The 11,474-nt window shown below is 34.3% G+C and overlaps 3 protein-coding genes across 3 annotated transcripts in view; 1 reads left to right on the forward strand and 2 right to left on the reverse strand.

Moving 5' to 3' along the window:
• Window positions 1-205: 205 nt before the first annotated feature.
• On the reverse strand, window positions 206-7,895 carry LOC113234763 (metaxin-1). Its single transcript, XM_026470231.1, has 6 exons — window positions 7,731-7,895; window positions 7,503-7,649; window positions 7,126-7,395; window positions 4,784-5,018; window positions 2,315-2,466; window positions 206-1,067 (listed from the first exon to the last, which is right to left on the reverse strand). The coding sequence occupies exons 1-6, from the start codon at window positions 7,806-7,808 to the stop codon at window positions 999-1,001; spliced, it is 951 nt and encodes a 316-aa protein (XP_026326016.1). The 5' UTR covers window positions 7,809-7,895; the 3' UTR covers window positions 206-998.
• A 565-nt stretch (window positions 7,896-8,460) lies between these two features.
• On the forward strand, window positions 8,461-9,935 carry LOC113234670 (B-cell receptor-associated protein 31-like). Its single transcript, XM_026470094.1, has one exon. It carries the CDS (start codon window positions 8,587-8,589, stop codon window positions 9,214-9,216), a length of 630 nt encoding a protein of 209 aa, XP_026325879.1. The 5' UTR covers window positions 8,461-8,586; the 3' UTR covers window positions 9,217-9,935.
• Window positions 9,936-10,517: 582 nt separating this feature from the next.
• Window positions 10,518-11,474, reverse strand: part of LOC113234669 (microfibrillar-associated protein 1) — a 9,288-nt gene continuing 8,331 nt past the window's right edge. The window contains exon 9 of the mRNA XM_026470092.1: window positions 10,518-10,899. Within this exon, the coding sequence (XP_026325877.1) occupies window positions 10,714-10,899 (186 nt within the window). The 3' untranslated portion in view covers window positions 10,518-10,713. The remainder of the gene's footprint in view (window positions 10,900-11,474) is intronic.

The following is an 11,474-nucleotide window of genomic DNA, read 5'->3' on the forward strand; positions in this document are numbered from 1 at the left end:
TATGTGTAAGACTACTTGTTCTCAGGACATTGTACATTTCGTTCATTCTTTATCGCTGTGGATGTCAGATTGATTGCCTTTGTTTTTTTTTTATATTTCCGAAACGAAATAAGATATATAAATTCTCAAAACACCTTGACATAGACCTTAAGTTTGAATAACGAAATTGTTTTCGTAACGTACTTATTTTCTTTTCGCTATATAATCACATCGGGCTCTGTTCTTCGGATGAGTCGATTTTTCACTCCCAATTTTTCATAGTCCACACATCTTCTAATAAATATAAATAACCCCCAAGGTCTTCATTTGTTATTCATACTAATTTTCACAACAACAACAACAACAATAAATGCATCAGATAAATAACTATACATTTCGAGAAGTATACATTCTAGTGACTTGAATATAATAAAATTATAAACACCATTTATTTAGTTTTTTAATACTACAATTCAAATGGTGAAAATATTAACAATAAGGTAGTAAAAGTCATACAACAGGAACATTTCTAACACATGCTATAATTACAAGTCACTAAAAAGCCACGCCGTTCATTTAGACTAGACACTGTACAGGTTTCGTTGCACGAAAAACGCCAATTCTTTTAGAAAATTGATACAAATTGAAACAAAAAGCGATATAAAAGTTGTCCGTCATAATTATGTAAGTTTATACGATGTAATGTCGTAAAACAATATCAATAACTATCATAATAATAAGTACGCTTGCAACGCTAATGTATTATTTAAAAAAAAATTGTGTGAAACTAAATAAGAAGCAACGTACGCCTATGTCACCTGACTTGTTTCGTGCAACTAGCGGCAGCTACAAACGGTCTTGCGCGACAAAACGAGCGACAACGACACGCTCGGCGGTTGTTCGTTTCCGATAAATAGTCTGGTGAAGTAGATGTGGCACGGACGGTGACGTTTGTGTCGTTTGGTCGCGCGAGAGCGGCGAGCGGCGTGCGCGGCAGCTCCCAGCGGCGTAGGCTCCCGTCAGTTGTCATCTTCGTCATTCTCAAACATGTCGTTGTAGTCTTGCGAGTGATCGAACTCTTTCAAGTCCTGACGGGCAAACGCGAAGTTTTGAGAATGAATAAGAATACAACTTTGTACGAGTTGAGACTACAAAATATTTCAACTAGTGATAACTGTAAACTGTAAAGTCATGGTTGAGGCGCAGGTAGTTCTACTAGTACGTAGAACTCATACAAGTTGGTTCTAGCGCGTAATCTCGCAATTACGCAACCATGTTGGACGAGTACTAAAAGTAACATTGCTACAGAATTACATCAGAAAATTCGTCTTAACGCGATAAGCTGTATGACAATAACCTACATGAACAGATAGAGACAGTTAGAATTCATGATAGTGGTACGTGTAATTTACATCAATATCATGCACATAACCACACACAACTAAACAGAGACACAAATAGGTACAGTCAATGACAAAAATAAGTAAATAAGGCATAAAGTACATACTAAACATGTACCACACACTGCAAAAGTGTACATCGTTCCACGTCACTATTCAAATAAATATATTAAAAAATATAAGACACAATTTTATTCTTATTCGTTGGGGGATCACGCATTTTTGCAACCGATTAAATATTACCATAGATTCATCAGAATTAATGTTACGTAACAAATAATCCTTATGATACGTTACGTATTAGTACCTACAAATGCTGCAACAAAATATATTCGGTATATTCGGCCTCTGGGCGAATCCCGAATGTTCTAGAAGCGTATGGATATTCGGCTGAATATTTGCTCAAATTATTCGGCCTGATTAAAGCATGTACGAAAATTAGCACGAAAAATGCCACTTATTGACTTTAATTATGATAAATAATTTTGTGCAATGAACCAAAAAAATACTTTAATTTTCAAGTCAATAATTTAAATTTATGACTTAATTAAGAAAGTAATTGTTTATTTCACTTCAGTTTGGTTAATTTTCTAAAACTACATTTTCTTTAGTCTTTTAGATAAGGAAACAAATTATTGTGGTTTCACGAACGCACATGTTCAGCATTAATAAAAGTTACTGATAATTTGCTAGCATTAATAAAAGTTATTGATAATTTGCTGTTTTTTATTAATTCAATATTCGAAATTCAGCTGAACAGCAAAAAACAGACCGATTAAGCCAAATACCGAATAGTACCGAATTCGTTGCAACTCTAATACACATTTGTAAAAAAAGATTTGTTTAGACACGTAAGGATACCTATTTTCGCCGTTGACGGTACCAAAATAGGGGCAATTCAAAATAACAGTAAATAAAAATAAACAGCAACTCACCTGGAACATGCCGTTGGCTATCGCGTAGCCGGTCATGGCGATGGCGGCGAACAGCGCCGCGAGGATCTTGTTGCGCGTCTGATTTGGGAAGTTGGCCGCCTCGCGTTCTGACTGCGTGCCCGTTGAATGCTTTTTGTTGTGTTTCAAGTATTCTGCCAAAAGCCACAAAAATTATGTACCAGAAGTGACCCTGTTTTCAGAAATGTTTACATTTAGCTGTGTGTGGATAGGATATATTTATATTCTCAGCTGTCATAAACAACATTACTTCTCGTGCAAAAGCATAGTTTGGTAAAGCGTCTAAGAATTTGGAAAGCAGAGAACTTTACCATCCACCATGTATTATCATTACTTGTGCTATATAATAGGGGTTAAAGTATGAAATTGCCGATTTGTACCTACTGAAAATGTAAATTGTTTATTTTTTAAATTTTTAACAAATTTATGTAATCAAAATAGTTGCCATTATTATCTATACATTGCTGCCATCTAATGGGAAGGTTATTAATGTCTTTGCGATAGAACTCCGACGATCTAGACTGCACAAACTGTGTGAAAGCATTTTGTACTGCCTCCTGGGAAGAAAACTTCTTGTCACGTAGATAATTGTCCAAATCACGAAAAAAATGGTAGTCCGTTGGAGCAAGGTCTGGTGAATACGGAGGATGACGAATGGTTTCTAACTGCAGTTCCTGAAGGGTCAAAATGGTTTCTCGTGCTGTGTGAGGTCTCGCGTTGTCGTGGAGCAATAATGGTGAAGGTCGATTCATGAGTCGTTTTACTGCTAGTTTTGTCAACATGGTTCGGAGTTCGGCACAATAGACATCTGCCGTTATTGCTTGACCAGATCGGAGAAAACTATAGTGAATAACACCATGCTGAGACCACCAAACAGTTACCATTACCTTTTTATTGGTAAGTTTTGCTTTAGGACACTGTTGTGGCATTTGACCTGGGGTCAGCCATTGCATTTTTCTTTTCCGGTTATCATAAAGAATCCACTTTTCATCACATGTTACAATTCGATCCAATATTCCTTCATTTCTGTACCGGTTCAACAAGGCAACACAAGTTTCAACACGCGTTTCTTTCTGCAGATCAGTCAAATCATGAGGCACCCATTTTTCGTATTTTTTTATTTTATTGATTTGACGCAAGTGAGTCAATATTGTGGGTAAGGTAACGTTAAACCATGCCGCTAATTCCTGGGTAGTTTGACTAGGATCGGCTTCCACTATCTCTCTTAATTCATCGTTATTCACCTGTGTGGGCGGTCTTCCTCGTGACTCGTTCTTTAAGTCGGAATTTCCATCACGAAAGCGTTTAAACCAAAATCGCACGGTGCGTTCATTAGTAGACCCCTCTCCAAACGCAGCATTGATATTGCGGGCTGTTTCTGCCGCGTTAGTTCCGCGTCGGAACTCGTATTAAAAAATCACTCGAATTTTCGCAGTATCCATCTTTCTTGTCTAAATTGAATAACAAAAACAATTGAAAGTCGATATTCAAATGTTTCAAATTTAAAAAAAAAAAATCACAGAAACCATTTGAAAAAAGTTTCATTCGAAAACCTCAAACCATGAAGATTCTATGAAAATTCAAAGAACCTATTGCAATAAAACGGCAATTTCATACTTTAACCCCTAATATTTTGATTTACTGTGTTATATATTACAATGAAATTGAGAGTGATTTGTGTTCTTATAGCAAATGCTTTAGGCACTTGACACAATAGTAGGATAACCTTACATTTCGATACCTGCAATGAACACTACGTCAACTTCATTTTTTGGTCATTTTCTGTTTTTCATATAAACAGTCTTATTTTATTTATTAATATTATGCTTCCTGAATTTTGAGAAAAAAAGTAAAAAACAAAAAGCAAAATAAAAAGTAAGAAAAAACAAAACTTGAAAAAAAAAAACAAAAACAAAATAAAAACAGAGACGACCAAAAAATTCAGTTAGCGTAGTGTTAATTGGAGATATCGATTTGTTCATAATAAAGGAAATAAAGTATATCTGCAAGCTCCACATGAGGGAATCACCACGATACAGAATCGCAATTTTTTTTATTTTTATGTAGTATGAGTGAAAAAGACGTTCTGCATTTCGCGTCGACGTCGAATCGAAACGCGCAGACTTTTTCACTCTTATTGCATGGAAATAAAGCTTTTTCGAATCGGCTCAAGCCGATTCCGCGTTAATAGTAATAATAATAACGCACACACTCAACATAGCCGCGCACCAGAGAAACCCTGTGTCGCGGGTGCCATGGACACACATATAAACAACTACAAATTACGCCCAAACTCACGAGAGAAATAAATGTAGGCCATACAAATATTTGTCCCGGCTCGGAAATCCAACCCTCCCAGAGGTCCCCCTCTGCGTGGCATGGTAACCGTTCGGCCATGGAGGCAGTTAATAAGTGTGATTACTCCCTAAAGCGTTATAAATGTTGACTTACCGTCTGTGACATGCCTAAAGTTCTTTTGTTGGATCCTTGCCACAAACCTAGTCAGGTTTGTAATGCCTTTCACAGCATTTGATAGTGTGGCATTCGGGAATGGCGCTTTTACTAATGGGGCAAGATATGCGAAGACAGTCGCGTCGAAAGACGACGGTCGGTTCCCAAAGAAGTATTCACTCTCGCCTAGTCGGTCTGAGAGTGTTTTTAGACACTTCTCTGCTTCATTATATATCTGTCATATTAAATTATTTATATCAGAAAAACGTTAAAAAAAGCATGGTTGTATTGGTCTAAAACTTAGGCAGATATTAGGGCGCCTTCAAATTAGAAGCTTGTAGAGGCTACAGTGGCGCGACTTGTGACTGTAAAAGTGGCACGTGCGTGTCACGAAAGTGGAGCTGCATCTGCACTTCTTAATATTGAAAATAAATTAGTACTCCCGCGGCTGCAGCACCAGTGGCGCCACTGCAGTGATTCCACAATTTTTTTACACATATAATTTTAAGGCACCGTTAGGACTCAGTTTATATTGCAGAACTAATTTCTTTTTGTTACTGGTGTTCTGTATTACATGTTGAAAAATTAGTTCACTATATTGTTCATGGTCTGCAAATTAGCACATACTTCAAGTCAATATAGCTATTTATAAGTAAGTGTTTTTATTCCTTCCTATTACTGATTTCAAATCAATTTAAAAACATACAAGGAACCATCACTACTGGCTTTTAGATTAAATGTTAATTATTTCTGGTACTATGGTCACTTCCAAATTGCAACAGATATCAATACCAGGTTATTAAATCATTTAATTACTGTTGAAATGAAGGTAGATTTCTAATGAGAGGGAACAACAAATCCTCATTGTTGTTGTTGTATCTATAAAAAATCCAAAAAGAAAACTATTGTTCATAAAAATTGTCTATTGACACACTGTCTTCATCAGAGTACAGTAGTTTCTTTTATGTGATATAATGAATGTGATACCAGTAGAAACTGCTAAGTAGTAGCTTTAATCAGCTCACATTATTGAATCAACAAAAAAGGTGTAACACAATAAACTTTCAACATTTTTGCACCTGCATATTAATATTATTAACTTTGGACGTCATAACATGATACAAATAATATTTTTTGCAAGTAGATAGAAACCAAACGTCCAAAATGTAAACTACAATTGCATTATTATTGTAAGTGTATAAAGATGTATATTATTTATAGGTAATTTTCCGAAAAACTTTTCAAATAGTGAAAATTTTTCCAGAAAAAATTCTGAAATATTGGAAATATACAAATATAAATGCTCATATTATGTTCTACATTTAGAAATATAGTTTAAAGTTTCATTTAGCATTAGTTATTAAATAAATACAAAAGAAAGAAAAACAAGATTTATATAAAGTTTGTTGTCATTCAGTATCTTTAACTTTTGACATAAATAAATGACAATTATCTTAACCTGTACATGACCAGAGCGGCCGAGAACCGCAAAAGGCTCAAATACGCCAATTACTCAGTGCTAAAGCTTTGTGCCTTTTGCGGTTGAAACTGTATGTTCAAACATAGTGCTCTATGAAAAAAAAATTCCATTCATTCAATTAAAGTTTTTGTAATCTATTGATAAATCGAAAATTTCAAATTGCAATCGAACGAGTATCTAAGTGTAAAGATTTGAAGAAGGATTTAAAATTAAGATTTCAGAAATTTTAAATATATGCTTTTATAGGTTATTTATTTTTGCTATTCATGTAAGGAAAACTGCTAGTATGACCCAATGAAACAAATTGATTCGTTCAATTAAATAATTGATTTTTAGTTTGCATTACAATTGGCCATCATTAAACCATCTATGGTCAGCATTGACTTACAATTACATGGACGTCGGGTCCGTGCTAAAAAGTGTCCGAACTTATAGGGCGTCAAAATCGTATACAGAGCGTCATTCACGCTTTGGTCTTCGTTTGTTCGACTGACAGCGAAGCAAACAAAATTAGACAGTACTGCGGTGACATTACAATTCAAATTCAACGTTTTAGCTTTTTCATATTCCTTTACATGCCACTACGTTTAAATAGGTTGACTTGGGACATTTTTTCGTGGTTTTTGTATTAGACCCGTCGTCCATTTATTTGTAAGTCAATGATGGTCAGGTTTACTTTTTATTTCAAATGGATTGAAATGAAGTATATGACCAATCATTATCAAAATTTCATTTTATGGTAGTGTGTTTTGGCGACAGCGTTCTGTACTAATCAAGGCTTAAGACCCTTCCACTGCTTTTTTCTTCCATGAAAAAAAACGATACATGTAGTACACAAGAAAAAAAAAGTGAAGTTACTTACAGTTTTTTCTATTTCTCTAAGATCTGTATGTTCTCCATATAACGCATCTATCATTTCTTTAGCTGCACTTTGGTATCTCGCAGGGTAGTAGAAGTTGAATGGAATGCGTAAAGCCTTAGCGTATGTGCTCCTTGTGACTTCTCCATAGTTTTTCTCGTCAACCCACCACGCGTACTGGTATGCGGGGTAGAGTTTGTCGCGAAGGTATTGAGTGAAAGCACTGGCTTCCGCTGCCTGCTTTATATTTAAGTGCACGTCTGTGCTGTAATGCTGATGAAATACAATTAAATCTTTAAAAGTTTCTAGGACTTTTAACACAAAAACGAAAGTGTAACAGCAGGTTTATAATGAAAATAATAATTTAAACGGTTTCTTACCAACGATTTTAAATAATCTACAACTTCTTCAAAATTTGTAAGCACCGTACGCCCGTCTCTCATAACAGGCAGTGTCCCTTTTGGTGTGAAAAATGGATTATTCGACTCTCGAACTCGCACCGGCACTCCTATAAATTTCATGTAGGTCTGGAATAATCACAAAAAAGATTAGTTGCTGCTGAACTGCCGGCCCACAACAAAAATATAGGTTATAGAAAAAAAACTAACCAAAACCTTCAAACACTCTAAATCTATTGAAGCGAGACCCCATTCTCCTCGCCAGATATCTAGTTCTATGCTAGCCATTGTTATTATTTGATACTAAAGTGTATTTTTCCAGATTTTGTAACATTCAGATTCAGTGACAGACAACCATTTTTTTCTTTTTCTATCAACAGACAAATTTTTCTTTTTTTCTCCAGTATTTATTACTTTCTTTTTTCTTATTCTTTGACACTATGGCGTCGAGCTTTTGGCTATATTTCATTGGACTGCCAATTTTTGGTAATTCTTCCAAATAATCTTCCTTCTTGAGATTCAGGATATCATTGTCGTCGCAGAAATTTGTTTATTGTCGTGAAACTTTGATGGGGGTTTTTGGGTATTATTAGGAAATTAAAAACGGGGAAAGGAAAGGGCGAAATAAAAATAAAACATATTTACAACGCCATCTGTCATTCATTGGAGTAAGGGAGTAACAGATAAAACAAATAGTATGCATTTTTTAATAGTTTTTGATGGGTGGGATGGAAAAATTTCCATTTTGAAAAAGTCATATTATTTAGAAAATAAATCTTTTTCCAATGCATTTTCCGGATATTTTTCCACCTCTGTCAAAAGTTCAATTACTGAACGAAAACGATGGGAGTTAAAATAAAAAAATAAACAGCTGGTTTTTTGACATTTTAGTGATTTGTGGATTCTCGTAATTTCGTTGAGTTTTCTTCTCGTTTTCCATTCCACTTATACAAGTCTTTGTGGCTCAATTTTTCTTTGAAGTTTATGAAATTCTCACAAAGAATACAAGATAGAAGATTACCTAATAATAGGAAGTCCAACACAAGAAACCTCTGGTAAACTATAAATGTCGATACAATGGACATTCATAGCCGGCTATCTCTATTTCGAGATAGCCGTGGTGATCATTATGATACTTCCCATATTCAGCCCTCGAAGATGGAACCGGTTCTTCAAATCACGTCTCTTTTCAATGTTCCAACAGCACGCTGCCGTATACTTCTATGTTCTTCTCGGAGTTTTGAGCTTATTCCTCATGGACGCAGTCAGAGAAATGAGGAAGTATTCACACTCTTCTGACTCAACTCATCTGCACCTTTCCGCCGAAATGAAAGGGAATGTCAAACTTTTCCGTGCCCAGAGAAACTTTTACATCACAGGTTTTGCAATCTTCCTTGCATTTGTTATTAGGAGACTAGTATCAATGATTATTATTCAAGATGAACTTATGCAGAAGGCTGACAGTATTATAAAAGAGGCAGAGTCCACTGTAAAGCTAGCTAAGTCCACTGTTTTAGCTAACACTTTGCAGTCAGAAGAAAACAAACACATGGAAGAAATTAGAAACCAATTGGAGACCACTGAAGAGCTATTGAGAATGGAGAAATTAAGAGGTAAAGAATTAGAAGAAGAAGCCTCAAAATGGAAGTTGAAATATGAGGAGATTGTTGCTCAAACTGGTAAAGGAGATAACTGAATTGTAGATCCTGCATGATCAATATATATTGGTCTAAAAATGGTGCTTTATTGTATATTTTAATAATTTTGAAATATTAAAAAATGTATTAAAAATATATTTAAGGCTTACGTAATAAATATAACTGATTGAAATAAATAAAAATGTTAATTATGAGTATTTCAATGAACAAATCGTTGAGGATAGTGCAATCTAAAAAAAGTGCTAGTTATGCGTAAACTAGCATTGGATTATGAGTTTCCATTTGGGTAATTAAGTGACCGAATCAAACCTGCATAAATGTTGTGGCAACCAAATTAGTCTGATTTATGGGAATCTATTGTTACCAGTCCATAGACAACTTAATGCTTATTGTGCAAAAATGTAAGTTGTAGCCATTGAAACACTAATAATGTTAAATCTCCCTACTGTAAAATTGTATTTATTTTTTACATTTAATACATGCATGCGCCTGCTATTTAATACATGCTGCTTACTAATACTAGAGTATGCGGATTAGCACTATTCCTGACAAAATGTAATTTCTTTTTTCTTCATTCATTTATATTTATTTTAAAAACTTTTCATAAATATAGTAACATTTTTGCAGTATTCTGTTTCTGTAATATTTTATTGTGTATAATTTTATTTCATCTATACATTGTATTATTATTTCTGGTTGAAGGTAACTATAAAAAGAAAACTCAAAAATTTTGTCAATTTAAATAAATATCTTAGAATTTAGCTCTCTACCCTCAATGTTTATATGTAAATAATTTCAATCTTGTTTTTCATTTGATCTCCATCGTGAATAGTTATTATAGCATACTAATTTGTCATTTAACAATAATATTTTGTGAATAAATAATAATAACATAATTTGCATTTTTTTTCATATTTTTTTATTGTTTTTACAATGACGTGTCCCTCAAGAATGCAGCGATTAATCTAAAAGCAATTTGTCTAAAAGGTTTTCTTAAAGAGTTCTATATATGTTACTTGTCTTTCTTACTTAATAATCTATAGCTTCATACCTAACAAATGAGATTTCATTAAAAATTTAATTACCTAATTAATAACTGATCACGGCTCCTCAATATTAGCATGGTAATGAAGTTAATACAACTAATCAACACAAATTTCCTCGAATCACAGTTTACTACCTAATAAAGGGATAATGGATAAGAACTATGATTAAAAATCAAAAAGTTAATCATATAATTAAAAAATTTTAATTGAAACTTACAAATAACAATTTTTATTCCAGTCTTATTACATTGATTGTACTGTTAATTATTAATGCGACATAGTTTATTTTTTGTACATGATTTTAGAAAGGTATGGTATATATCACACTACTGAAAACAAGACAGTTACTCATAAATAATTGGCATATTATGAATGTTTTATAACATTTTAGCACTCGTATTTCTTTTATTTCAACACAGAACTGCACAACACGTTGTGTTCCTTACTATATCCATTATTGAAATGCTATATCTCTTCATTGTTAAAGTATCAAACGTTGTGGTTTCTCCTGGCAGAAGGTCTTTCGAACACCTGCTTCATGCCGCCTCGGAAGTTGTTGAGCCTCGAGGCGGCTGTCTCGCTGCTCCACGCTGAGTCGAACTCGGTGGTGTCTTGGTCCACCAAGTGCGTGTACTTGGTGCGACCGGAACGACCGAACTTCTTCACTTGCATCACCTGTGGATTTAAAGGTTTTGATAGGTTTGGCGTGTAGAAATAGCGCGTAAACAGAATTACCATATTCGGGACACTTAATATACTTCATAAAATTACATATTACATAGAAGATACATATACTAACATTAATCTCAAAAGTACAATCTGTTTTAACTGCCTCTGTGGCCGTTACCATGCTAGACTGTCACGCAGAGGTCCCGGGTCGGGAAAAATATTTGTGTGGGCTAAATTTATTTCTCTCGTGAGTTTGGGTGTCATTTGTGATTGCTAAGTGTGTCCACGGCACCTGCGATACAGGGTTTCCCTAGTGCGGGGCTATCAGTGTATATGTTATTTATTTAATAAAACCTATTTTGTAAAGGTAAGTAAAAAAAAAAACAAGATAATGTAATAAATTAAAATTATGGTAGTTTGAACACCAGTTTTAGTAGAAGTAATATTTAATACATAGAAGAGCAGGGTCTCCTAACACAGGTCCTGTCAAGTCTAAGAGGAAACATCAGCCCCTGAGTTAAGCTTATGTTTAATTTTAACAATACAATACAATACAAAAATTCTTTATTGTACACCAAAAA

Source organism: Hyposmocoma kahamanoa, unplaced genomic scaffold (assembly GCF_003589595.1).
Source record: "Hyposmocoma kahamanoa isolate Upper Pololo Valley unplaced genomic scaffold, ASM358959v1 86, whole genome shotgun sequence".
In the NCBI taxonomy this organism is placed as follows: Eukaryota; Metazoa; Arthropoda; class Insecta; order Lepidoptera; family Cosmopterigidae; genus Hyposmocoma; species Hyposmocoma kahamanoa.